Here is a 25,329-nt window from a genome sequence, read left to right as displayed (position 1 = left end):
CCTCTGGAACTTGGATAAAAAATTATAAAAATACTCAATCGGTCAGTGATGCTGGTGCTAGTGCTGATGCTAGTGCTCTGGATTAGAGGTTCAAGGTTTATACTTTTATGTTTACCAGAGCATATATTATATACTTAAATATATATAGAGCACAAAGGTGTAAATGCGCAAGTTCATAACAGCGTATTAAATAATTATAAATAAATATATACCATTTGTTGATGCTGTCATAATCTGTATGAATAAATAAATAAAGTAATAATTGTTAAAATTGGATAATCATCAGGTCGCTGATTATTTAATTTTCAAATAATAATAAAATACGAGTGAGGTTATAATTTATAAAAATAAAAAAACCAAAGTTTGGTTGAAAAAGTTTAAATTGGTTTTAAAAATAAACATAAAAACAATCATAAGTTAAAATATTTGAAATTCGGTGATAATTCCAGTGATGTCCATCGTGACAATAAAAATCTAAAAAAAAATATTGGCATTAAGTTTTTTCTTGTAGCAGCAACAAGAAGAATTTACAATATAATATATCGGTTTGTTCTGGTTGGTCGTTGTCATTTGAAAACGGAAGCCATCTTGTGGCCATCGAGAGTCTCCGCTAACAATCATATCGTTGATACGGAATTTATAAATTAATAGTTATTTATTTTATTTAAAATAGTTTATTTAATAAATAATAACCAATCAATTGTTTTGTTTATATATTTAACTTGATATTTGGACTATGCATGAATTATTAAACCATATGTTTACATAGCCATGGCTGCGACGAGAAAGTTGCAAGGTGAGAATAATATTTTACAACAAAAACCATTTCCTATATGTTTATTTACATCCACTTATTTTTCTCACGTTAAAAAAATAAAAAATATTTTAAAAACTGGCCGCTGATGAGCTGCGAGTCCTGATGAGCTGTTGGTGACAGCACCTGGACCTGGATTTAATTGCCCGAATTTAAATGCTTGGTTATATACTTTGTTGTAACGTTAGTTATTTTGACGCTTTTGTGTTCTCGGGGCCTTGATTCAGGTACTGAGGGATTATCATCACTTAAACTTTAGTGTTTATGCCCAGTTACAGGGTTGATATGTCATGGTGACGACTGATAATGGATTTTAATTGAGATAACAAGTGTTTATTGTTGTTAATTTTAAATAATAATTGGGTTTGTTGTTTGGTTTGTCAGGTGAAATAGATAGGTGCCTTAAGAAAGTTTCTGAAGGTGTGGAAACGTTTGAGGACATCTGGCAGAAGGTGCACAATGCGACCAACAGCAATCAGAAGGAAAAATATGAGGCTGATCTCAAAAAGGAAATCAAGAAACTCCAGAGGTTACGTGACCAGATTAAAAGCTGGATCGCTTCTGGTGAAATAAAAGACAAAAGTACATTGTTTGAAAACAGAAAATTAATTGAAACGGTAGTTAAATATTTTTAATTATTATTATTGTTGTTATTAAATTAATTATTTGAATTATAATTTTAATTAACAGCAAATGGAACGATTCAAAGTCGTGGAAAGAGAAACTAAAACTAAAGCATACTCAAAAGAAGGACTGGGAGCTGCACAGAAACTCGATCCAGCTCAAAAAGAACGGGAGGAAGTGAGCAACTGGCTGGCGAATTCAATAGAAACGTTGAATCTACAGTTAGACACTTTTGAGTCAGAGATCGAGTCGCTGCTGGCGGGAAAGAAGAAGAGGCTGGACAAAGACAAGCAGGACAGGATGGACGAGTTGAAGTCTAAACTCGACAGACACCGGTACCATATATGTAAACTGGAGACGCTGCTCCGCATGCTAGATAACATGTCCGTTGAAGTCAACACGATAAAGCGGATAAAGGATGACGTCGAGTACTACATCGAGTCCTCCCAAGAGCCGGACTTTGAGGAAAATGAGTACATTTATGATGACATAATTGGCCTGGATGAAGTGGAGCTCTCGGGTGTGGGCATTCCCTCCTCGGCGACAACTGACAGCAATAACAGCAACGAAACCGGCGGGACTCCGACTTCGACAAACTCTTGTACTTCGCCGATACCATCTCCACCTTTAAGCTCTACAATGCACAATAACTCGAGCGATAGTTCGACTGATAACGACAAAAAAACCAAGGTTCAGATACTAATAACATTAATGCTATTGTTATTTTTTTAAAATTATTATCTTTATCATTAAGTGTGGCGTTCTAGTGAATTACATTGAATATTTTGTATTTTTGCAGCCCGTTAAACCAACCGCAGTTAGGCCGCTACTGAACTCGTCGCAAACGAGCATTCCAACGACGGGTAGTCCTGCCAACAACAACAACAACAACAATAATAATAATAATAATAGTAATAGTAATAGTAATAACAATAATAATAACAATAATAATAATAATAGTAAACCTAGTACATTAACGAGCAGTACACCAAGTAAAACCATTCCCATGACACCTAGCCATAGCTCGCCTAATTCGAATAACAATCATGTTGCTACGAGTAATGCCGGTAATTTTGCCACCGTTGCTGCTTCGCACACTAATTCACAAACTGTTCATTCTACCTCGAAAATATCATGTAAGTTATTGTTTTTATTCATTTACTCTCAATACTATCTGGTATTTTCCAAATGAATTGGATGCCATTAAAATTATTGATTATTAATTGTCGGATATTATTTAAGCTCAAAGTAGCGAGAATGGCCTGTTGTCATCATCAATGTCTAGCATTACTTCACCAGTATCTCAGTCAATTGCGCAGCAACTACAGCAGTCTCAACAGCAGCTGACAACGTCATCGCAACTGCAATCTCCGGCACCAGCGCCTCAACATCAATCGCTGCAGTTGACGTCACAGCCGCAGATAACCTCGCCGCAGGTGCAGAATGTCGCGCAACAGCAACTGCACAGCAATCCCGTAGCTCCGTCGAGTGGGTCGAATCTTCAGTCGACGCACATACTGCATCAGCCGAGTCAGAATCATAACAGCAACGACACAGAGATACCGACACCGGTGCCCCCGGCCTCCCCGCACTCTTCAGACAGCAGCAGGCCCTCGCCAGTAAATGCCAGCTCTCCGATTCCCTCCACTGCCAACGGTCTCATATCAAAACTCCCCGATGGCATGTCGTCTCTAAAGTCGATTGCGCAGCAAGTTATCGTAAGAGCTGGACTCGAGATACCACCTGGTGAACCCACCAGGAATATTTTTGATAATTCAAAGACAAATAATGCCACATCTGAGGCACATATTCCACCGTTACTCGGTGTAGCTCCTCTTGGGCCGGTCCCACTGCAAAAGGAACATCAGATGCAGTTCCAGATGATGGAAGCTGCTTTTTATCATATGCCACATCCTTCTGATTCTGAGAGGCTCAGGTCTTATTTGCCCAGAAATTTATGCCAGACACCGCCGTATTATCAGCAGGTATTTTATTCTCATTATTATCATCTAAATTATTATTATTACTATTGTTTTATGATTATTAATAAATAGGTACAGCTGCCACACTCTGATACTGTCGAATTCTTCCAACGACTGTCAACGGAGACGCTTTTCTTTATATTTTATTATATGGAAGGTTCTAAGGGCCAGTATTTGGCAGCCAAAGCACTAAAAAAACAAAGCTGGAGGTTTCACACCAAGTACATGATGTGGTTCCAAAGGCACGAAGAGCCAAAAATAATCAACGAAGAGTATGAACAAGTAAGTTCAGTACATATTTATTATTTTTAAATATAAATATTTCCCGGATTTTCGCGCCACTATTTAAAAGGACTAAAATACCTGATACTGTTTAATAAAAATAATAATTATTATTATTTTAGGGCACATATATCTACTTTGATTACGAAAAATGGGGGCAAAGAAAAAAAGAAGGCTTTACTTTCGAGTACAAGTACTTAGAAGACCGAGATCTTAATTAAAAAATAATAATTTTTTTTTTTTTTTGAGTCTAACGTCTGCGGAGGATCTATGAAAAATGCACTAATTCTGTACACCGGTATTAATTGTCTAAATCAACAACAACTGACTAAAAATCGTAAATAGATTTTATTTTATACATTATAAATTAGTGTACACTATATATACATCTATTTTATTTAATTGTTCTTCGTTTACTTGATTAATTTATTGGCTAATTTAAATTTAAACGAGTACTTGATATATTTTTTTTTTTTCATGTGCATTAAAAAAACGATCCGTTTGAATTTATTTCTATGTAATAATTACTCTTTTGGATGTAACTTTTATTTAAAACAAACCGGGATCGAGTAATCAAGATTGAATACCCTGTTGATTATGATGATAAGGAGCCACGTCCATTTTAAAGGGACATAAAATTGTAAACTACGATTACTATAAAGAAAAAAAAAAACAAACAAAAAAAATGTGTGTGAGACACCGAGATAAACACTTTTAGCGCGTAGTGTGCGGTGTGTGATAATGCTCGCTGGCGACTGACTCTGTAATACCAGTACAAACATGCAGTGCAACATCCACCAGTTGCTTTGGAATTTTTAAATATTAACACTTGATATATAAAATTTATAAATCTAAAAAAAAGTTTAATAGCTTAAGGACATTCTCAGACAGTGCCTACATTTTTTAAAAATATTCAATGACTCGAATTTCATGACCGTATTAAAATTTTATTAATTTATTAAAAAATAGACAATTGTCATCAAGTATAAATTTAAAATAAAATTACTTCCAGTTCTTATCAATTAGGAGTTGAACAAAATGTGGAAAATAAATTTTAGTGATAAAATTTGAATTGTGAAATCGATATGAAGATTTTACTAAAGTTTATTTTCAAATTTGACTCCTAATTGATGGCAATTGTAAGTCATTTTTTTTTTTAATCTGTATGTCGATGAAATTGTCCTTTTTTTAATTAATGCTTTAATTTTTTTATAATTAATTGACAAAATTTGAATACGGTTATGACAGACGTCATTGAAAATTTTTAAAAAGTGGGGGGTCTGTTTGGGAATGTTGTTAAACGAATGAAAAATAATGAACCAAAATTGAGTAAAATAAAATAAAAAATTGATAAAATCAAACGCGTTGGTGGTGGGGCACTATCATGCTATGGTATGTCTTAATGATAGATAATAAGTAGCCTTTTTGTATAAAGTATATTGAGGTATTAAATCCTTGAATTTGAATTAACTGTACAGAATGTGTAGACATAGTGAATTATAATTATTACGGAATATATTTTATTTCCCAATTCAATATATAAACGTTATACGTTTTATTTGAATACTTTAAATTAAATTGTATATGTATATACATAGTTACTACTATTACTATATCGATATCTTATACTTTTAATTCTTAATTATAAATTTATTTACAGTTTATTCAGTACTATTTAAATATTAATGTAGAATTAGTCAACTTATTTCAGTCGTGCATTTTTTGTCGAGATCTCTTTTAAATAAACGTCCTCAGTAGAAAATCTAATCACACATTTAATTTTTTTTTAATTTTATGTGAGATAAAAAAGTCACAGTAATGTTTTTCTAACTGCGATATATTTTCCGCCAATTTTTAAAACCATGGCAATAAATTTCAAATTGAGGGGGGGGGGGTATAATAGAGTTAAAAAATTTACTTTTTGAGCATCGATATTAGTTTTCATTTTTACTTTAAATTAATCACTTCCGTAATACAGAAACTTTGTAAAAAATGTTTGAAATTTAAAAAAAAGTGATTTTTTTATTGAGGACGTCAAAATTTCTCCTGCGACGGAGTCTCAGTGATAAATAATTACATTAATAATTGATAGTTTAAATTTACGTAAAATTAATATACAATATATATTTATATATATATTTATAAATATATATATATATATGTTAGTAAATAAATTAGTTACGCGATTTTGTCAATAAAAATTATCAGTAATGATTATTAACTTTTTTTTTGCTGTGTACTGTAGTTATAAATAGTCATTAGTCTTAAAAATAAGTTTTCATTTATATTTAATTACTGAGTTAAGGTATTATTATTTTATGCTTCGTAATGATTCATTATCGTCACATTCGATATTCATTTATTTATTTACTTATATTCCTTAATTTAATTTTTTTTTACAATTAACAGATTTATCAAGAAAGATTTTTGTTTTATTTATAAAAATTAAATTTAAAAAAAAGAACACAGTAATTTTTTAAGTAATTGATCAAAGTAAAGTACAAATCAGTGATGAGGCGATGGATTCAAAAAGTCAAGTAGTCTATCTAAAGGATTTCTGCGGTCCTGTCAATCATTAGAAACATTTGTTTAATTGTATTTTAAAAGGTAAGTTTGTCTTTCAGTTGTTATCAGAAGAAAAGGAAAAAAATGTTTTTCGTCATTTATCATCATTTCATGTTCATGAATATTAAATGCAATGATCCGGCCGGCGTTGAGATTAATTGTGTATTTAAACTCGCTATCTGGGTCTGGATAGAAAAAATTTTTCTTCAACATATTGTATGGAATACTGACGTCATAAGCATAAATTTCTCCTAAAAAAAGTAAATATAAAATTACATATATGACATTAACAGGAATGTAGACAATAACAGAATCTTTAACACATTTTTTTTGTGTTTATTTTCTAGGTGCCTGATGAAGATCAAATAATTGTCCAAAACGTTGCAAAAATAAAAATGTGTCAAAGTATAATAAACGTTTTATTACTGTTCACGTTCCTGTTAATTTCATATCTATATATATTTTAGATATAGATGTGATCTTGAATTTGAATATACAATTACACATACACAGAAGAAAAGGATTTCTTGGTGCCAGAAAATTTTCGTTTTCAATTTATAATGCAAAAAATTTATTAGGGCGAGTTAAAATTTTTTGCTCCTAGAAATACTTTTTTTCTGTGTATAATTTATAATATTATTTCGTCAATTTAATAAAAATATTACCAGTATTAAGACCCAAGAGAAGTAAATTCGAGTGAATAATCAAAGTCTCTACGTATTTCGTTTCTTCAAATACGTCGTGGACTACCCAATTATTTATTACTGCATCGTAAATAGCAAGTTTGTGACCTAGTCAGTAATTAATAAGTAGTAAAAAGTAGATAAATATGTTTCATTCAATTTTTAGATTTAAAAATCAAATTTTTCCAACTTACCGCAAGTGCAAATCACATAATCATCAACCGTAAGATAAAATTTTGTTTTGTCTTTTTTAAATTCTTCGGGTAATGGTAAGTAATGATTCATTCGGTCATAAAGTAATCCGCCATGAGTACAAATTAATAAAATGTCTTCAAAAACAAAACGTTTCAAAACAAGCTTTCCTTGGTCTACACGACAAACCAGTGCAAAGATCTAGAAACAAAATGGCCGAGTTGTATTGAAATGGCTACGACTATGAATTACCCGCACTTGGAACAAAAAATATTTTCTTACATCCATTTCACTTGAATCAAGAGCTACTATTTTTCCAAAATTTTTAATTTTTGGATCCAGGTGTTCAATATCATTGAGCAAAAGTTTTCTTCCATCTTTTGTCAAATCATCTAAATTTATAGTACTTTCAACCTTCACTACACCAGATTCTATTTTATATTTATTAATAGTAAGATTCCATGACGTGTAGAAATTACGCGCTGTTCCAGAACTGTTGAATATTTATTTAAATTTATTACATTACTATGTTTAGATTACAGGGATTTTAGTGACATAGGAATTTTGAAGAAGAAAGAAAAATGGGCCTTATTAAAAAAATTTTAGTAATTAGAAATTTCTAGTAACTTCTGAAAAATTACCGGACAAAATTTTTCTAGATTCTCGAATTTTCTAATACAAATAACTGTAATAATTTAAAAGTAATCATACCATAAATGGTCTGCGTGTTCATTAAAAGTAAGCGGTCTTTTTTTCTCTACATCCCAAGCCATTGTTGCTCTTGCAGTAGAAGTTGCAATTAAACATAAGCAATGACTTTTTCTGTCATCAAAATAAAAAAATTTTAATTCAGTAACTGTTAAATTCATCATAATATTGAAGGAATGATAAGGTACGATTCTTAAGTCTTTGTAAGTATAAATAATTACATTTGAAACAGTTGCTAGCGCAATATATTGTCCTGAAATTAATAAACGAAATTTATTTATTATTTATTATGATAATTATTATTTTGATAAATAATTACCGAAAACAGCTGTACATAAATAATTTTCTTCAGAATTACTAAACTCTGATATCATTTTATCTGGAACAGATCTTAAATTCACGTAATACTGCCATAAATTATATGATTTTAAAATATCTTCATATACTTTGTTTTCAACGAAACTGGGTTGGATGGTATAATAGTTTCTTACACTGAGTTTAGGAAATCTTGTTTTAATAATTGACAACGCATTGTAATCGTAAATTGTGGAAAAACATTCATTTCTGTAACAATCATATTTATCTGAGTCCTTTTCAAAATTTTTTTTATCACACATTTTTAATAGTGAAATATTATATCATGCAATAGTTAAATTACAACTAACAATCATATTATCAATTCAAAAATTTATATACTATCGTTAAATTGTCTCCTGATAGATTAATCATAAAGTTTCATTGGACATTTTAAATCTCGAAGTTGCGCGAATTATTTTTTAAACACACGGGAAATCCCGATAAATTTAAAAACTTATAGTGACATTTATATTCAAACATTTACATAAATATAATTCATATATATTAAATACATGTATAAAATATATGTTGCTATGTAATTTTTATTTTTAAAAAATTTACAATAACTTTGGAAGTTGCGGGAATTTCCTTTTAAAAAAGGCGGGAAATTGAATAAAATTAAAAAATTTCCAGCAGCATTTATATTTCAACACCTACATAAGTGTAATTCCTACATATTAAATGCATTTATAAAATATAAGAGGGGATATATTACGACATGATCTCATATATTAAATATATGATGCGACATATCGTTGGTCTGTCACTGGTTAGTCGTCACGTCGCATTAGCTAATGTACGTTCGTATTTGCCGCGTCTTTTGTTAACAAACAATTAACAATAAACGATAATAATTAAGACATAGAATATAATTTTGTATTAACTCAGGATAAGAACACTTGAATTTGCAGCGTCAATTAATGCAATTATATAAATAAAATGCTTTAATTTTAATAAAATAATTAAAAATTATTATTCAATTAAAGTGCAGACAGATTTCCTTTTAAAGAGCGCAGTGACTCAGAATAATTTATTTTAAATAATTAAAATTATTTAGATATGAGTATGAAAATTAATTTTATGGAATATGCATTATCATTTTTGGTTGATGTAATTTAAATGCACGTGTGATATAAAAATATGAGAGTGGGCGTCCAGTCTAAGGAACAAAATCTGTCAGTAACTTTTTTATTTCCGTCGTCTTAAAGGCTTGTTACATATATATGTATTTATAAATTATGTACATATATATATATATGTATATATAAGTAGATTTCTGACGGTATGACTGCGCCTGTTCGCTATTATTAGTTACCAGTCATCAGACTTTACTCTCTCTTTTGTGTGTTGAAGTGAGAATATAACTTTTAGATTAACGAAACTTTTAATACTTAATTTTTTAAATTTGTAAATTAATATTTTTTATTGCTTAATATATTATTAATTTTTTTTTAAAGCGGTTTTGAGAACTTACAATTAGTATAGATAGAGATAAATTTGAATATAAATGTTTAATTATGTTTTCAATTTTAAATTGTATTAGTTTCGGTGGTTTATTTCTCAGATGCGGGATTTATTAGATAAAAAAAATAGTGCTATTGCGGCAGTTAAGTCTAAGCCGTCTATTGAAATTTATCGGCCACCAGGTAATTTCATTTTTAAAAAATAAATAAATTTATTTGTGTGATTAAGTTTAAAGATTTAATTAATTTCTAGAAATTAATGTTATTCATTTTTTTAAAAGTTTGTGAGTAAGAAGTCGTAGACAAAGCGGTTTTTAAATTACAGATCAAAGTTAATTTAAGAAATTAATTATCACTGAAATTTTTAATAAATCACTTCTATTGTAACTGAAATAAAAAATTTATCTATTAATTTTTATAGACTCTTCGCTGTTTACAAGAAATAAAGTTCATTAAAATAATTAATAATTTATTAAAGTAATTAAAATTGAAATAATAAAAAAATTAAATTTTTTTGTCTCTATCAAAAAATAATTTTTGTAATTAATAAAACTTTAAATATTTTCTGATATTTTTTATCTCACCTCTAGAATTTAATTTCCTATTTAAAAAAACTCATTAATCATAAGGTAAAAATATTAAAAGTAAATATTTATTAATAAATCAGGAGGAAGAAACGATATCACAACGGCCAATCAACAATTAAACGTACACGCTAAAGAGTTCACAATGAAGCACAACGACGGGCATCATCATAATATAAATAATAATAAACCGATGACAAACGATAACAGATCTTATTATCTGCAGCACAGTAAATCAAGCGGGAATATACAACGTTACTTGTATGCCCAACAGCAGCAACAGCAACCGCATCAGCATCAGCATCAACATCAGCATCTACATCAGCATCAGCATCAACATCAACAATTGTCTTATCATCCTAGTCACAATATCGTTAATTATCACGGCGCATCGCGGCACTCCCACGCACTTAATACATCAGCCTCAAGCGGTAATATCTTACATGTAAGTTAATTGAGACATTGATCGGTTGATTGATAACCCAGCTAATAAATTAATCTAGTCATTAATTATTTACATTAATAATTATGATAAATAAATGTGTTATTTAAAATACTATTGTGCCCTAGGCAAATGTCAGTCGGGTTCACTTCAATGTCGAGCCAAAAACAATTAATTCGACAGTTAAACCGGGAAAATTGACTAAATCATTGTCCTTTGTCTCTTCCTACGGACTAAAACGGTCAAAGAGTTTTAATAGCGACGTACTTGCTAGTAAAGCTAATAATATATCCGACGTTGCGGCTCTAGGTAAATTTCCTGCGGCAATACAAGACGTACTTATTAAAGCAATCGAAGGTATTTATTTATTTATTTTATTGTTTACCTGATTGTTAAAAAATTTATCATTCATTTCGCAGATCCTAATGTCCTTAATTCCCGTTCCTTGATGGAATTAGTCAGACATGTCCTCGGAAGAGTAGTCGAGCTACGGAAATACGCGGAACCCGCAGCTAAAATTTGTATTAAAATAATTGAGGTATCAAATTTATATTTTAAAAATTTAAAATAAATAATTAATGGATAATTTATTGTTAGAAAGAAATAAAAGAAACATTTCTTGAATCTCTGCTAAATACCTGCCAGCAATTGTATCAAGATCACACGCGGTCTTTGAACGATCCTTCAGTCTGTCATCGGTTTTCAGCTTTCATGACATTCCTCAATGAAATGTATTGTCAGGTAATTTATCATCTATTTCAATATAGTATATATATATATATATTAATATCTATATCTATGAATATATCTAACAGTTGAAACGACGGCAATTGCAATTAAAAACACAACACGAAGGTGTTCCGCCAGGTAGAGTTTTGTTGACTCTTTTGTGGAAATGTTGTCAGGATTGTCTGCAGGGTTCTTTTATTAATTCTTTACCTGAAGTAAGTCTTCATTAATTAATTAATTAATTTTAACAATAAAAATAATTAATTGTTAATTTCAAAATTACAGATGGAATGTTTGTTTTATATTTTAACCTGCATCGGGAAAGATTTAGACGTCGAGTTACCGGTACAGTTGGAACAATTATTAGCAAATGTACGGGATAGTTTTCTCATTGACAATTCAACGCAACCAGCAATTCGTAAGATCCTATTGCAAATAATAGAGCTACATGCTGCGCACTGGCAACTTCCTGCCTCCGCCCTCGTTTATTATTACCCCGGCTCCTCGAAATCATAACCGATCATTTTTACACCCTTGACATAAATATATTTATTTTTTACTCTCACTTAAATTTTAAATATTTATTTATTTCGATAAAATTTGTTATTTATAAATTAAACAATAAAATAAATTAATTGATTAATTTTTTTAGCATTTACTAAACGTAAACGAACACGCGATTCTTTAATAAATCTTAAATAATTTTAAATAAATAATTAATTCGAGGTCATACCAACAGACGGACTCGATCCGGTAACCTTGCAGTAGATCCTATTAATTGTTTTCCTGTAATATTTTTATTGTATTTTATGGAGATTAATGAGATGAAAATAAATATTATTATTATAATAAACTTTTATTGTATATATTTAAATATGTATATGTTATTATTTATAATGATGATGTTGATGTCAATGAATATGTTGAGATGTTATTGATTTAAATGAAAATAGAGTTGCATCAGATGATGGTGATATATGTCCGGATGGTTTTTCATTTAAATATTCAGCTGTATAAATATTTTTACGCAACAAACTCGATGATCTTTCACACATAATATGTATGTGCAAGAGCACGCTGGAGATTTAAATCTTCGCACGTACGACTGGGGAATTGGGCCGGAATCGTACCCAGGACCTTGCAACCAATAAAGTCGTGTCCTTGATCTCCTTATTCAGCTAATTTGCAACCTTTTTATTTTCGCATTTACTGCTGGTGATATTTCATTTTTGGGGAATATGCTGCTTGCTTGACTTGCTCTTGGTAATGAGGGATAACAAATGTACTTGGCTGTGAATAAAAAAATATTTCGTCAGAGTTAAATTACTTTTTATCTTAAAAACATTTTTTTACAGGTAAAATTACATTTCAAACTCACACTATTAAGATGTTAAATTACGGCTTAAATATTCAAAATATCAAAAAAATCAATCAATACTTTTTTGTAGCTCTTTAAATTTCCAATAAAAAAGTTATCATTAATATTTTTCATAAACTCAATAGTTAAAGCTCTAGAAGCAAAACTCCAATAGTTAAACTTTTGTCTAAAAAATTTATCAGTTTGAAATTTTTTCTCTGCTTAAAAATAATTTACTCTAAGGTTCTAATAATTTTTTTTTATAAATCTCTGTGTATATAAAATTTAAAAAACCCAAATAATATTTTTTGTAATAAAAAATAGGCGGAGTCGCGGAACTTAATAACGATAATTTTCGGGTTCAGCTCCGCTTACTTTTTCTCATAAAAAAAATCTTATTATTTTTTTTAAAAACCATATCTCATGCCCGATGAAAAATATAATTAACTTCTCAAACTCGATAATTTAAAAATTAACTCACATGCAAACTAAAATAAACGTATTCTTAATCACGACCAATTATTTTTAACTCATCATATAATTATTCATTTTTATTCCCATATTTGCTTTACTAAAAAAATCAACATACTAATTTCGATATAAATTATAACATATTTCCAAAATTACGCTGTCAATTAAATTTTTTTTCCAACTAAAAGAAAAACTTCCCTTTTTTTTTTAAATTTAAATTTTCCGCGGGAAGTTTAAAATTTCAAAAATTCTTTTTCGAATTGTTAAGGCTTGGTGATGTTTAAGTAAAGTACAAGTTGTAATAGAGATAAAAGAATGTCTTGAGATACACAAGTAAAGGTCTGTATGCAGAAGATGCTACTCGGAGTGGGAGTTTGCGATCGTCCAGGTGACGTCCACGGTTTATTTCAAAGCCACGTTTTTTTAAATACAATCCAAGTACTGTGTGGGTATATATTTATGTATAAATATGTATGTCAGTGTTGGTTACATTTGGTATCGTAGTGTGTATCATATAGAAGGCAAAGACAAAATAGGCCGACGACTTTCACCGACAGGTTGGCTCTTGGTGTTGGCTCCTCGGTGTATCTTTATCGTGTACTGTCTTGTGTACTGATGTCTTGTGTAGATGCCTCGCTAGAAGAGCTACTCACAACTCTCAGTGTCCTGTCACAGACCACAGACACCTTACCTGTATGTGTTCTCATAAGAATCCCCACGTAAAGACTTTTTAAATCCGTCATGTCCGTGGTGGTAGTGGGGACCAACTCGATTCGAATCAACACACCAAGACTTCTTGCTTCTCAACTTCTGAAGACTCTCCGTACCCAACACGTTTTGTTAAACTTTCAATATTTCATTTTATTTGGCCGTACATTTTTTTAAAATTCAAATTTAAAATTTTTTTTACCGCCAATTAAAATGCCCAAGTGCTTGTGCAGATGATTTGTGTTAAATATATCATTTATATTTATATATCATAACAGATCGATCATGTTCTTTTATTTGCAACCACGAGATTATCTCTTATATATTTTTTTAATTTTATTTATTGGATCTGGTACGTACTTATATATTTTATTTATATATTTATTAACGTCGATTGTTTTATTTTAAATAAATTAAGTGAAAGGTGAAAGCGAGAATAGTTTTTTTCAGTGAACCATTAAGTTAAATAATAACAATATATATTATTATTATTATTTATTTATTCATAATCAATTAAATATAACATCCAATTGTAGATAAATCAATGTCAGAAATATTATAAATATATTTACAAATTTTACCATATAAAATTTAGTAAAAATGAGGCCGCGTTAATTTCATTTTTTTTTTATTTATAATAGCAAATTATAAATTTGGAATTACTGTCCAAGGATATATATATATGTATATAAATAATAAACGTTTATTCCCAAGTTAAGTGTTATGAGAGTATTAAACAAAAGGTAAAAAGAAAACGCAGAGGTCTTGGAGATATAAATTTAATATAAGTAGTTATCTTCCATAAATCTTTAGCCGAGTGCACTGACCGTGATTTTATATTTTATTTTATTTAAATAAATTTCATTTATTCATTAAATTCGTTCTTAATAACTGTAAAAAATCGAGAGTGATTACGGATTTTATTTAAATTTTAATTCACTATACTGAAGTTAGCTGACGTCTATCAACTTTTGGATTTTTTTTTTAAATGAAAAATTAAAAAAAAAATATTTTTAAAAAATTCCACATATGGTTTTTTAAATTTTCAACAAGTGTATATTTTTTTTTTTTTTAATTTAAAATTTCAAAAATTGTAAACTATCTGTTAACTTCAGGATCATGAATAACTCGGAGTTCAAAAAAAAAATTACTCTGCATATGGAATCAATGTGGAGTTTTTTTTCAACGAAGTGATTTTGCTATTATCTGGATTTTGTTTTACCCCTTTAGAGTAAATTTTTAATTAAATAAACAGACATCCGGTCCGCAGTTACTCCGGATTTAATATGCGTTCACTCTGTAAAGTTTTTACAACGCAATGATAATTATTTTTATTTTAGATGCCCGATATGTTGAGAAACAAAGATATGATGGATGGTACAACAATATTGCTCATCCTAATTGGGGATCAGTTGGTACGCACAATAAATTTCATGTACATTTATTATGAAATAGAATAATAATAATAAATAATAAATAAATGTATTTTTTAGATAGCAGACTGATAAGAAAAGGACCATCGGCATATGCTGACGGTGTATATATGATGGCAGGACAAGATAGAGCATCGCCGAGAAAGTTGAGTGACTTATTTATGAAAGGCGATGATGGTATTGCGTCAATTAAAAATAAAACTGCTCTATTTGCATTCTTTGGTAAGATTACAATAGTTATATTATTGTTGTTGTAATTAATTATAATTGTTAGTTAGAAAAAAAAAATTTAGTAATATATATTGTTTCGTAAACTTATTTTAAATTGTATAGGTCAATTGGTAACTGCTGAAATAATAATGGCAAGCGAAAGTGGGTGCCCTATTGAATTCCACCGTATTGAAGTTGAAAAATGCGATTATATTTTTGATAAAGACTGTCAGGGAAATAAATTTATACCTTTTTTACGGGCTGATTATGATCGTAAAACTGGGCACAGTCCCAATAGTCCTCGGGAACAGGTAACTAATTTTTTATCCTCATTTATTTGGCGAGCATCCAAGGTAGCTGATACTTGATACCACATTTTAAAAGTAAAATCAACCAGCGAGAATTTTTATTATTTTAAAATTTTACGGCAAAGATAAATCTGAAAAAAATAGCTGGCTATCAAGCAAATTGTCCGCCTTTACAACCAAATTTAATAACTAAAATTATTGTAGATAAACAAAGTAACATCTTGGATAGACGGTAGCTTTGTTTACTCCAGCAGCGAAGCCTGGGCAAACACAATGAGAACATTTAAAAACGGTAGTTTTGTTACCGAGCCCATGGGACAGTTTCCAGTTCGTAATACAATGCGAGCACCTTTGTTCAACAATGCAGCGCCCAGTGTCATGAGGATGCTCAGTCCCGAACGTCTTTATTGTTAGTAAATAAATAGTAAATAATAATTAGTAAATTAACTTGTAGCTGATTAATTAAAAAATTGCTTAAATGAATTGATTAAAGTGTTGGGAGATCCAAGAACGAATCAACATCCAGCCTTGTTAACCTTCGGTATAATATTCTATCGGTGGCACAATGTCATTGCCGGTCGTGTCCAGCGGGAAAATCCATTTATGTCAGACGAAGATATTTTTCAACGCACACGTCGGATAGTTGTAGGAACAATCCAGGTACTTAATAACTTAATCGTAAACTATCGAGACCGAGAGCTAGAACCAGACTGGAACTAGATCATTATTGCTTCATGTATCGAGTCTTGTGCCCGGACTCGTGCTCGTGCCTCATGTTTTTTAATGCCCATTAAATTATTTATTTATTTATTTATTCTCACTCTTATTGCAGAATATAATTATGTACGAGTACTTGCCGGCATTATTGGGTGAAAAATTAATAGATTACTATGGCTACAAACCAGATATACATCCTGGTATAAGTCACATGTTTCAAAGTGCGGCATTTCGTTTTGGGCATACCCTCATACCACCGGGTATTTATCGTCGTGATGATAAGTGTAACTTTCTAATGACCCGTACTGGTAAACCGGCAATAAGACTCTGCAGTACTTGGTGGGATTCAAATGTAATAATAATTATTTATTTATTTATTATTATCACTTTTTTTTTTTTTTTTAATATTGTACTTTATTACTTTCATAATAACTCAATATTATATTAATACAGGAAGTTGTTTCCAATAATACAATAGAAGAGTTAATAATGGGTATGGCATCCCAATTAGCCGAGCGAGAAGATAATTTACTGAGCGATGATATCAGAAATAATTTATTTGGCCCGATGGAATTTTCACGGCGTGACCTTGGAGCACTAAATATAATGCGTGGACGTGACAATGGCCTGCCTGATTACAATACAGCACGTACTTACTTCAATTTACCTCGAAAGACTACCTGGAATGACATAAACCCCGAGTTATTTGCTAAACGACCGGATTTATTGCGCGAACTTATTGAAATTCATGGCAACGATCTAAACAACATTGATGTCTACGTCGGCGGGATGCTAGAGTCCGTCAACGGACCTGGGGAATTATTTTCCACGGTCATCAAGGAGCAATTTGTACGGCTGCGTGACTCGGATCGTTTTTGGTTCGAGAACCAGGATTCGGGGTGAGTTAATTAATTCTTCTTCGATCTTTTCGAATTGATTAAAATACTTTTTTTTTTTTTTTATTAGAGTGTTTACCAAGAGTGAAATTGATGAAATACGAAGAGTAACTCTGTGGGACGTGATAACAAACACGACAACAATAGACCCATCGGCAATACAACGCAACGTTTTTGTTTGGAGTGACGGGGATCCGTGTCCGCAACCTGAGCAACTCAAAGGCTCGATGCTCGACTCTTGCGTTCCTCTTCAGAGATACGATTACTTTGTGGGAAGTGAACTTGTTTACATATATGTGTGCGTTTTTATAGCATTCATACCGATTTTATGCGCCGGAGCAGGCTACGGTGTCGTCAAGTTGCAAAATCGCCGGCGGAGGAGACTGAAGATCGTTCAGGAGTCGATAAAACGCAGGAGCGGGCGCACTGGGTGTATTATTGGTAACATTGGGAATGGACGGATTGATAAAATGATCGTACGTGAGTGGCTGCACGCAAACCACAAGCGGCTTGTTAAAGTTAAATTCGGTCCCGAAGCTGCGCTGCACATTGTCGACCGTAAGGGGGACAATCTAAGGACGTTTGATTTTAGCGGGGTCAATGTCGTCGCTGTCGAAGAGTCTCAGGTAATTTTATATAAATTATTGGTAAGAGTAGTAGTAGTAGTGAAGATGATGATGGTAATAATAATAATAATGATAATAGGAGTGGTGATAGTATGTAGTGATGAATATATTAAAAGATGTTAAATATTAAATGCTGAGTCATGAGTAGTTTTCGTCACAACTAGGAATGTGAGAGCGGTAACGGAAAGGCTTTGGTACTATTGCGTATTCCACGAGACTACGACCTTGTCCTTGAACTAGATTCTCTCAACTCACGTGGAAAGTTTATAGCTAAACTTGAGGGATTTCTTGGTACCCACAAGAAACATCTCACCATCGTCCACACCAATCGGGACATAATGTTGGCTAAGGCTGAGACCAAAGAGCGGAGGCAGAAAAAACTGGAGCAATTTTTCCGGGAAGCTTATGCGCTTACTTTTGGTCTCAGACCAGGAGAAAAGCGGAGACGCAGGAGCGAAGAAACTGCTGACGGCGAAGTGGTAACAGTGATGAGGACTTCTTTGTCAAAGAGCGAGTTTGCTAGCGCGCTGGGTATGCGTCCCGACGCGGTGTTTGTTAAAAAAATGTTCAACATCGTCGACAAAGATGGTGACGGACGTATTTCTTTTCAGGTATTTACTTTTAAATTTACATTTTAATGTGAAAGCTTGGTAAATATTTATGAGTTACAGTTATTTAAACCTGGAATACTTTTTTCTTTTCGACTCTGTCTCCAACTCAGGCTTTCCCAAATTAAATTTCAAAGGGACATTGCCCCCAGATCTAAAGATATTTATTCAGCCCACCAAAAAAATTATTTGCAATACAAGTGCTATCTTTCGATCTTAAATCTGGGCATAAGTAATTTAAAAAAAAAAAACTTGCTGGTATTTTTATCTAGGCCAAACGAGTCCCATTTATAGATCGAAAGTTAAATATTATTAAAAAAAAAAAAATTGTGCTCTACTTTAAGGAATTTCTGGATACTGTGCTGCTATTTTCCCGAGGCAAGACTGAAGATAAATTGCGCATAATATTCGATATGTGTGATAAAGACAGCAATGGAGTAATCGACAAAGAAGAATTATCAGAAATGCTGAGATCGTTAGTAGAAATCGCCCGGACGACTAGTCTATCCGATGATCATGTCACTGAATTAATTGACGGAATGTTTCAAGTAATTTATTTAAATTATCTCTCTAGCTTTATTTTATAATTACCGATAAAACATCAACCGTAATAGTAATAATAATAATAATTATGATGATGATGATGATGATGATGTTGAAGATGAAATACATATCGAGTGTTGCAGGGTGCTGGACTTGAAAGGAAGGAGTACCTGACCTACAACGATTTTAAGCTGATGATGAATGAGTACAAGGTCGACTTTGTCGCGATCGGATTAGATTGCAAGGGAGCTAAGCAGAATTTTTTAGACACCTCGACCAATGTCGCACGTATGACCAGTTTCCATATCGATCAGCTCCCGCCAGAAGCTTCTAAATGCTGGATAAGAAAGCAGTGGGACGGTGTCTCAACTTTCCTCGAAGAAAACCGTCAAAATATTTTCTACTTATTTATTTTCTATGTCGTCACCATCGCGCTTTTCGTCGAAAGATTTATACGTAAGTGTAAACTAGAGTCCTGGATAAAAACCCGGACGAAGATAAATCTATAAATTTTATTTCAGACTATTCTTTCATGGCCGAGCACACGGATCTTAGGCACATAATGGGCGTGGGCATAGCGATAACCCGGGGATCGGCAGCCGCCCTGTCCTTTTGTTACAGCCTTCTCCTGCTGACGATGTCACGAAATCTTCTGACTAAACTTAAAGAATTTTCGATCCAACAATACATACCGTTAGACTCTCATATTCAGTTTCACAAGATTGCCGCGTGTACCGCGCTCTTCTTCTCTGTTCTACATACTGTGGGACACATAGTTAACTTTTACCACGTGTCTACTCAGCCTATTTCACATCTGCGTTGTTTGACGAGCGAAATGAGCTTCCCAAGTGACGCTCGTCTCACTATTTCTTTCTGGCTCTTTCAAACAATCACTGGTAAACTTAACAACTATTATTACTATAAATTAACACTGTCGTTCTTAAAGACAAATTACAAATCGCTAATGGCTGACTAATGGGTTTTTTTAATTCAGGCGTTACTGGAATCCTACTGGTTATTGTAATGACTATAATCTTCGTGTTTGCTCATCCGACAATCAGACAAAAAGCTTACAAATTTTTTTGGTCAACACACAGTCTTTATATTTTATTATACGTCCTATGTTTGATTCACGGATTAGCGCGACTTACTGGTGCTCCAAGATTCTGGATATTTTTCGTCGGTCCAGCAATTATTTATTCTTTAGACAAAGTAAGTCTGCTGATAAATAATTATACCTCACGGCTAAACTATTGAGTTTACAAAAAAAACTTGTTATTCATTTTTATAGGAAATTTAATTCTCTACAAGAAAGGTCTCTTGTAAAATTACTGTAGGGTTGCTGGTTGCAAAGTTACAGGCGTTTAAAGATTTATCAGTATTTGGAGTAAAAAATTGATGTTTACAATTTCGAACTTGGGCCACTTTTAACTTTTGAACCAGCAATCCTACGATAATTTTACTAAAAACATTTTTTATAGAGAATTTAATTTCCTACAAAAAACTGTTAGACAATTTTACTGTAAAACCAAAAGTTTACGTGTAATGAGCACTTAAACATTAATAACCAAAGTCACTTACAAGACATAGCGAATAAAGTAAATTGTGTAACAAAAAAAATTACAGGTCGTTAGTCTACGCACCAAGTACATGGCACTAGACATAATCGAGACAGAATTGCTTCCCTCGGACGTAATAAAAATAAAGTTTTATCGTCCGCCAAATTTAAAATATCTATCTGGACAGTGGATACGTCTAGCGTGCACAGTCTTCAGGTCTAACGAGTTTCACTCGTTTACATTGACCTCCGCGCCGCATGAAAACTTTCTCTCATGCCACATCAAGGCCCAGGGACCATGGACATGGAAGCTTAGAAACTACTTCGACCCATGTAATTATAATCCGGAAGACCAGCATCCGAAAATAAGAATCGAGGGCCCGTTCGGCGGAGGAAATCAGGACTGGTACAAATTCGAAGTCGCTGTTATGGTGGGCGGCGGAATAGGTGTCACGCCTTACGCCTCGATGCTAAACGACCTTGTTTTCGGTACCTCTACCAACAGGTACTCAGGTGTCGCATGCAAAAAGGTAATAAATATAATAAATAAATATTAAAATATAATTTACTGACATTATTTTATTTAAAAGGTTTATTTCCTATGGATTTGTCCTTCCCACAAACATTTCGAGTGGTTTATCGACGTACTGAGAGACGTAGAACGCAAAGACGTAACAGACGTTTTAGAAATTCATATATTTATAACACAATTCTTTCATAAATTTGATTTACGCACGACTATGCTCGTAAGTAAAAGTATTTTATTTTTATTGTCATACTTATTACAATAATAATAACAATTATTATTATTGTAAGAAGTAAAAGTCTCATTAATATACATCCATATATTTATATTTTCTCTTTTTTTTTTTTTTTTGTGTAGTACATATGCGAGAATCACTTTCAAAGGCTGTCGAAGAAGAGTATTTTCACCGGGCTAAAAGCAATTAATCACTTTGGGCGGCCCGACATGACATCATTCCTCAAATTTGTTCAAAAGAAACACAGTTATGTCAGCAAAATCGGGGTATTTAGCTGTGGGCCACGTCCACTTACCAAAAGTGTCATGTCCGCTTGCGACCAAGTCAACAAAGGCCGCAAGCTTCCGTACTTTATCCATCACTTTGAAAATTTCGGATAGTATTTGCCCACTCAATAGGCCTTTTAATTATTTAAATTAATAGTCTGTCAATTTGTAAATAATTTAAATAAATAATTTATGATCTTTAATATAAATTTTATTTCAATCAATTATTAATACTAAGATTTAAATTATCTATTATAATTAATATTTATAATTAGTTATTGTTGTCTAAGTAAATTGACTATTTAATTGATGATAATAACAAATACTTTGTTGAGCTCAGTTGATTATTCTCCGTGAAATTGGTGGAAACGGATAAGACCAGTTGGCCTTGTTTGATTCCTCGTCGCGATGCAAATCTGATGAGGACTCGTGGGAAACATACCCACGATTTACGATGCCTTCGTGGAGTTTTTTATCACCTCCTTTGGCTGGTAATTGACTTAGGAATAATTTTACCATATTAATTATTTTTTTTTGCAACAAAATTTTATAATTTTTCCGTTATTTTTTAGCCATTAATTTTTTTATGCACACGACTGATGTTAAAAAATAAATCCTTGTTATTTTGCCAGTTTTTTTTTTATTAATGCGCAGACTTGATTAAATAATTAATAAAAAAAATTTGTCGGTTGATTGGAATTTAAAAAATGAATATTAATAGATTCTAATAATTTGTTGGTAAATTTCTGTGCAGATAAAAAATATATTAAAATGAATAAATAAAATTTTTTTATGAGCAAATATATACTAGTTGCGGAACTGATAATTAATTACAACTTTCAAGTTTGGCGCCAGGTATTTTTAAAAATATTTAATCAACAGATTTATAAAAAAGATTTCATGTCATCGGGTCAGTATTTAATAAATTTTAATTTACTAATATAATCATATAATCAAACTTCTATAAAATTCCTCGCGCTTCTAATGATTTAAAATGATTCTCATAAAAATAATAATAAAAAATTTACCTCACAATCCTTGGATCATAAAGACCCTCTCTAATTCTCGGCAATTTCTGCGGTACATTACTCGTATCGAAACTTTCCTCAATAATAACATGCCTATCATAAGGAGTGTCATAATCAACTTCAAGGATCGTCGAAAACTGATGGGGAAAAATTAGGTCAATTATTGTTATAATTATTCCACTGAGCAGACAGCTTGATCCTTGAACCAATAAATTTATTAATACCACTTGATCAACCATAAATAATAATAATCTCCGATAAAACCATAAAAATAAATACCAGCGACAAGGACAAGCCAATAATTCCACCCGAAATTAAAAACAAGTACCGATCCATCAACATGAGCAATTAGCGGCTCGCAGGGTAGCAACGACCAGTAAATTAAATTCGTAAACAGCATAAGTACACCAGTGAATATCATACTGTACGCTCCGTACCTGGGTACGACAACCAGTAGCAAATTCATCAGCAGCCACGCGGCGAAACAAGTCCTGCAGGTTTTTAAAATTAATAAATAATTGAATAAATAATAACTTTCTATCAGCATACCACAGCATTATTGACGCATAGTGTCCAGCTTCCCGGTACTTGACGCCCCAGGAAAAACCTTCTTGATGAAGACTAAAGTACTCAGCCAATGAGATAATCGGGAACGGAACCCCGCGATAAAGGGCCTCGCGAAAAGACTCGCTCATTTCCGTGGGACTTCTCCACCAAAATCTCTCATTGTACTCGACATCGCCGATCACGTCGGCATCCGTGTAATTAATTACTGATTTAAATAAACAGAGTGATTAATTTAAAAGACAATTAATTGGAGCAATAGAGGGTCTAATGATCTACCCACAGCTATACGTGATATTTATGTGCATAAGTCCAATGTATCCTCCTATTTCAGCAGGCGTCCGGTACCTGGAGAAGACGCTGTAGCTGCTGAGGATCGAGGACGAGGTCGTGTGCCAGGTGGAGCCATATTGTGCAACTGTAACGGAACATACGGGGCTCGAATAGAAATCATTTATTGCGCAATTATCCGCAAAATAAATAAATAAATAATAATAATATTGACTCTTGTTTATTTATTTATTTATATATATATATATATATATATATATATATATATATATATATATATATATATATATATATATATATATATATATATATATATATTTTAGAGCCTCTACTGATATAATATATTACACTTTTTCTTTTTATTTAAATACTTTTAATACTGACCTTGAATACTCGTTCCTACGAAGAGACTGAGAGTTACCGTCAGAAATGTCGTTATTCTCTGTAAAGATATCGTATTTATTTATATTAATTAATTTATTTATATATTTATTTATTTACAAAGTTTGCTCAATAGATATTTAAATTATTGTTATTATTACATACTTCTTTGCGAATTCCTGGAAAGATAATAAGAAATGCTGCGAATATCGTTACAAAAATGATAAATATTGTTATCAAATTGACATCCCCAGTAACTGGAGTACGATTACTGTAACTGTATAACGTTGGTCCGCCGTCATTGCGAAATGCATCGAACCATCCCTTCATTTTAACTGAAAAAACAAAAATTGTTTAGTAAATAATGCCAAATAAATACAATCTAGATGTTATTTATAAAAATTCTTACAATCCACGTGGTTGCTATTTAAATATAAATAAATTCGCGGGCAATAAATTTATTAACAGTAATTTGAATGCATGAGTATATAATAAGGTTCCTTGAACTCATGCTCGCGTGTTGTATATCACACATGTACCGATGTCACTGAGCACGTACACATGACTTTCACGTCACTTTTGAGTCAACGTTTAATTTAACATTAACAATTGTTGTTAAAAATATAAATCCTTTGTTGCTGTCGCTGGTTGTCTCTGAGGCGGTTAATTTAAACCAGTGAGTTAAAATAATTGTGGTGATATCGGTCATGTCAATCCATTGAGGTAGTCCTGGATGTCAAACGATCCTCGAGAGCAAGAGTAGACGTCAGATAGATCAAGACAATGTGCTTCGGCCAAAGTGGCTCAAAGACTGACCCAAGTAGGTTAACAGGTATCCAGTTGAAAGTGGCCTCCAACGTAAAGGCAATAGGAATAACTAAGTAGAAGGGATATGTAAGTGAGTAAGTGGGAGATGGAGCTATCGAGGCATATCCTTTATGCATTCACGATCTTATATCTTACATTTACATTGTTTTTACAACATCCTGGTACTCGGTGCGCCAGCAAAGCCTGTATGATGCCGTCCTAATCATCGTTAATCATCGATGTCCAAACTAGCACCAGTGTTGTAATTTTTTTTTTCACAACCTCCATGATGACTCTGCTCTTCATCACGGACGTACTGTCTGCAAATATTCATTTAAATTAATATTATTTATTTATTTATTTATTTATCT

At 31.9% G+C, this 25,329-nt stretch overlaps 5 protein-coding genes across 7 annotated transcripts; 3 read left to right on the top strand and 2 right to left on the bottom strand.

The window, feature by feature from the left end:
• Window positions 1–134: 134 nt before the first annotated feature.
• Window positions 135–5,168, top strand: LOC103578047 (CCR4-NOT transcription complex subunit 3). Its single transcript, XM_008558988.3, has 7 exons — window positions 135–796; window positions 1,199–1,431; window positions 1,505–2,128; window positions 2,238–2,574; window positions 2,681–3,423; window positions 3,493–3,702; window positions 3,825–5,168. Exons 1-7 carry the CDS (start codon window positions 772–774, stop codon window positions 3,921–3,923), a joined length of 2,271 nt encoding a protein of 756 aa, XP_008557210.1. The 5' UTR covers window positions 135–771; the 3' UTR covers window positions 3,924–5,168.
• Window positions 5,169–6,020: 852 nt separating this feature from the next.
• Window positions 6,021–8,527, bottom strand: LOC103578044 (uncharacterized). Its single transcript, XM_008558984.3, has 6 exons — window positions 8,170–8,527; window positions 7,854–8,103; window positions 7,425–7,635; window positions 7,145–7,343; window positions 6,933–7,058; window positions 6,021–6,518 (listed from the first exon to the last, which is right to left on the bottom strand). Exons 1-6 carry the CDS (start codon window positions 8,465–8,467, stop codon window positions 6,292–6,294), a joined length of 1,311 nt encoding a protein of 436 aa, XP_008557206.1. The 5' UTR covers window positions 8,468–8,527; the 3' UTR covers window positions 6,021–6,291.
• On the top strand, window positions 7,948–12,264 carry LOC103578045 (MIF4G domain-containing protein). Of its 3 annotated transcripts, none has more exons than XM_008558986.3 (7): window positions 7,948–8,034; window positions 10,338–10,699; window positions 10,825–11,053; window positions 11,116–11,234; window positions 11,294–11,437; window positions 11,512–11,640; window positions 11,711–12,264. In XM_008558986.3, exons 2-7 carry the CDS (start codon window positions 10,400–10,402, stop codon window positions 11,939–11,941), a joined length of 1,152 nt encoding a protein of 383 aa, XP_008557208.1. In that variant the 5' UTR covers window positions 7,948–8,034; window positions 10,338–10,399; the 3' UTR covers window positions 11,942–12,264. The 3 variants fall into 3 exon arrangements, with proteins under 3 accessions (XP_008557208.1, XP_008557209.1, XP_053592935.1); XM_008558987.3 differs by having other exon boundaries at window positions 7,968–8,053; XM_053736960.1 differs by lacking the exon at window positions 7,948–8,034 and adding an exon at window positions 8,862–9,853.
• Window positions 12,265–13,878: 1,614 nt separating this feature from the next.
• On the top strand, window positions 13,879–22,090 carry LOC103578043 (dual oxidase). The gene is made up of 17 exons (XM_014445372.1): window positions 13,879–14,313; window positions 15,302–15,376; window positions 15,455–15,616; window positions 15,728–15,915; window positions 16,117–16,321; window positions 16,406–16,572; window positions 16,745–16,981; window positions 17,083–17,528; window positions 17,596–18,151; window positions 18,316–18,762; window positions 19,104–19,307; window positions 19,446–19,758; window positions 19,824–20,198; window positions 20,297–20,514; window positions 20,929–21,390; window positions 21,451–21,606; window positions 21,744–22,090. The coding sequence occupies exons 1-17, from the start codon at window positions 14,247–14,249 to the stop codon at window positions 21,999–22,001; spliced, it is 4,536 nt and encodes a 1,511-aa protein (XP_014300858.1). The 5' UTR covers window positions 13,879–14,246; the 3' UTR covers window positions 22,002–22,090.
• LOC103578042 (dual oxidase maturation factor 1) lies at window positions 22,083–25,263 on the bottom strand. Its single transcript, XM_008558982.3, has 9 exons — window positions 25,115–25,263; window positions 24,561–25,028; window positions 24,317–24,486; window positions 24,155–24,212; window positions 23,763–23,897; window positions 23,465–23,687; window positions 23,195–23,406; window positions 22,916–23,114; window positions 22,083–22,386 (listed from the first exon to the last, which is right to left on the bottom strand). The coding sequence occupies exons 3-9, from the start codon at window positions 24,479–24,481 to the stop codon at window positions 22,224–22,226; spliced, it is 1,155 nt and encodes a 384-aa protein (XP_008557204.1). The 5' UTR covers window positions 24,482–24,486; window positions 24,561–25,028; window positions 25,115–25,263; the 3' UTR covers window positions 22,083–22,223.
• Between the last annotated feature and the right edge of the window lie 66 nt (window positions 25,264–25,329).

This window comes from Microplitis demolitor, chromosome 2 (genome assembly GCF_026212275.2).
Source record: "Microplitis demolitor isolate Queensland-Clemson2020A chromosome 2, iyMicDemo2.1a, whole genome shotgun sequence".
Lineage (NCBI taxonomy): Eukaryota > Metazoa > Arthropoda > Insecta > Hymenoptera > Braconidae > Microplitis > Microplitis demolitor.
The sequence above is the reverse complement of the archived record's forward strand: the minus strand, read 5'-3'. Positions and strand labels throughout refer to the sequence as shown.

What these genes read in the sequence shown, in the direction of transcription:
- LOC103578043 (XM_014445372.1), top strand. Translation starts at nt 14,247, where the DNA reads ATGTTCTTTTATTTGCAACCACGAGATTATCTCTTATATATTTTTTTA. An exon ending in CAGTCCCGAACGTCTTTATT is followed by an intron (nt 16,322 to 16,405) that starts GTTAGTAAATAA and finishes AATTGATTAAAG; the next exon opens with TGTTGGGAGATCCAAGAACG. An exon ending in TCGCTGTCGAAGAGTCTCAG is followed by an intron (nt 18,152 to 18,315) that starts GTAATTTTATAT and finishes CGTCACAACTAG; the next exon opens with GAATGTGAGAGCGGTAACGG.
- LOC103578044 (XM_008558984.3), bottom strand. Translation starts at nt 8,467, where the DNA reads ATGTGTGATAAAAAAAATTTTGAAAAGGACTCAGATAAATATGATTGT. An exon ending in GAACACGCAGACCATTTATG is followed by an intron (nt 7,636 to 7,853) that starts GTATGATTACTT and finishes AATATTCAACAG; the next exon opens with TTCTGGAACAGCGCGTAATT. An exon ending in TTGATTCAAGTGAAATGGAT is followed by an intron (nt 7,344 to 7,424) that starts GTAAGAAAATAT and finishes TTTTGTTTCTAG; the next exon opens with ATCTTTGCACTGGTTTGTCG.
- LOC103578045 (XM_053736960.1), top strand. Translation starts at nt 9,772, where the DNA reads ATGCGGGATTTATTAGATAAAAAAAATAGTGCTATTGCGGCAGTTAAG. An exon ending in TGAAATTTATCGGCCACCAG is followed by an intron (nt 9,854 to 10,337) that starts GTAATTTCATTT and finishes TTAATAAATCAG; the next exon opens with GAGGAAGAAACGATATCACA. An exon ending in ACTTATTAAAGCAATCGAAG is followed by an intron (nt 11,054 to 11,115) that starts GTATTTATTTAT and finishes TTCATTTCGCAG; the next exon opens with ATCCTAATGTCCTTAATTCC.
- LOC103578042 (XM_008558982.3), bottom strand. Translation starts at nt 24,481, where the DNA reads ATGAAGGGATGGTTCGATGCATTTCGCAATGACGGCGGACCAACGTTA. An exon ending in CATAAATATCACGTATAGCT is followed by an intron (nt 23,688 to 23,762) that starts GTGGGTAGATCA and finishes TATTTAAATCAG; the next exon opens with TAATTAATTACACGGATGCC. An exon ending in TTGGCTTGTCCTTGTCGCTG is followed by an intron (nt 23,115 to 23,194) that starts GTATTTATTTTT and finishes TATTGGTTCAAG; the next exon opens with GATCAAGCTGTCTGCTCAGT.
- LOC103578047 (XM_008558988.3), top strand. Translation starts at nt 772, where the DNA reads ATGGCTGCGACGAGAAAGTTGCAAG. An exon ending in ACAGAAAATTAATTGAAACG is followed by an intron (nt 1,432 to 1,504) that starts GTAGTTAAATAT and finishes TTTAATTAACAG; the next exon opens with CAAATGGAACGATTCAAAGT. An exon ending in TCAACGAAGAGTATGAACAA is followed by an intron (nt 3,703 to 3,824) that starts GTAAGTTCAGTA and finishes TTATTATTTTAG; the next exon opens with GGCACATATATCTACTTTGA.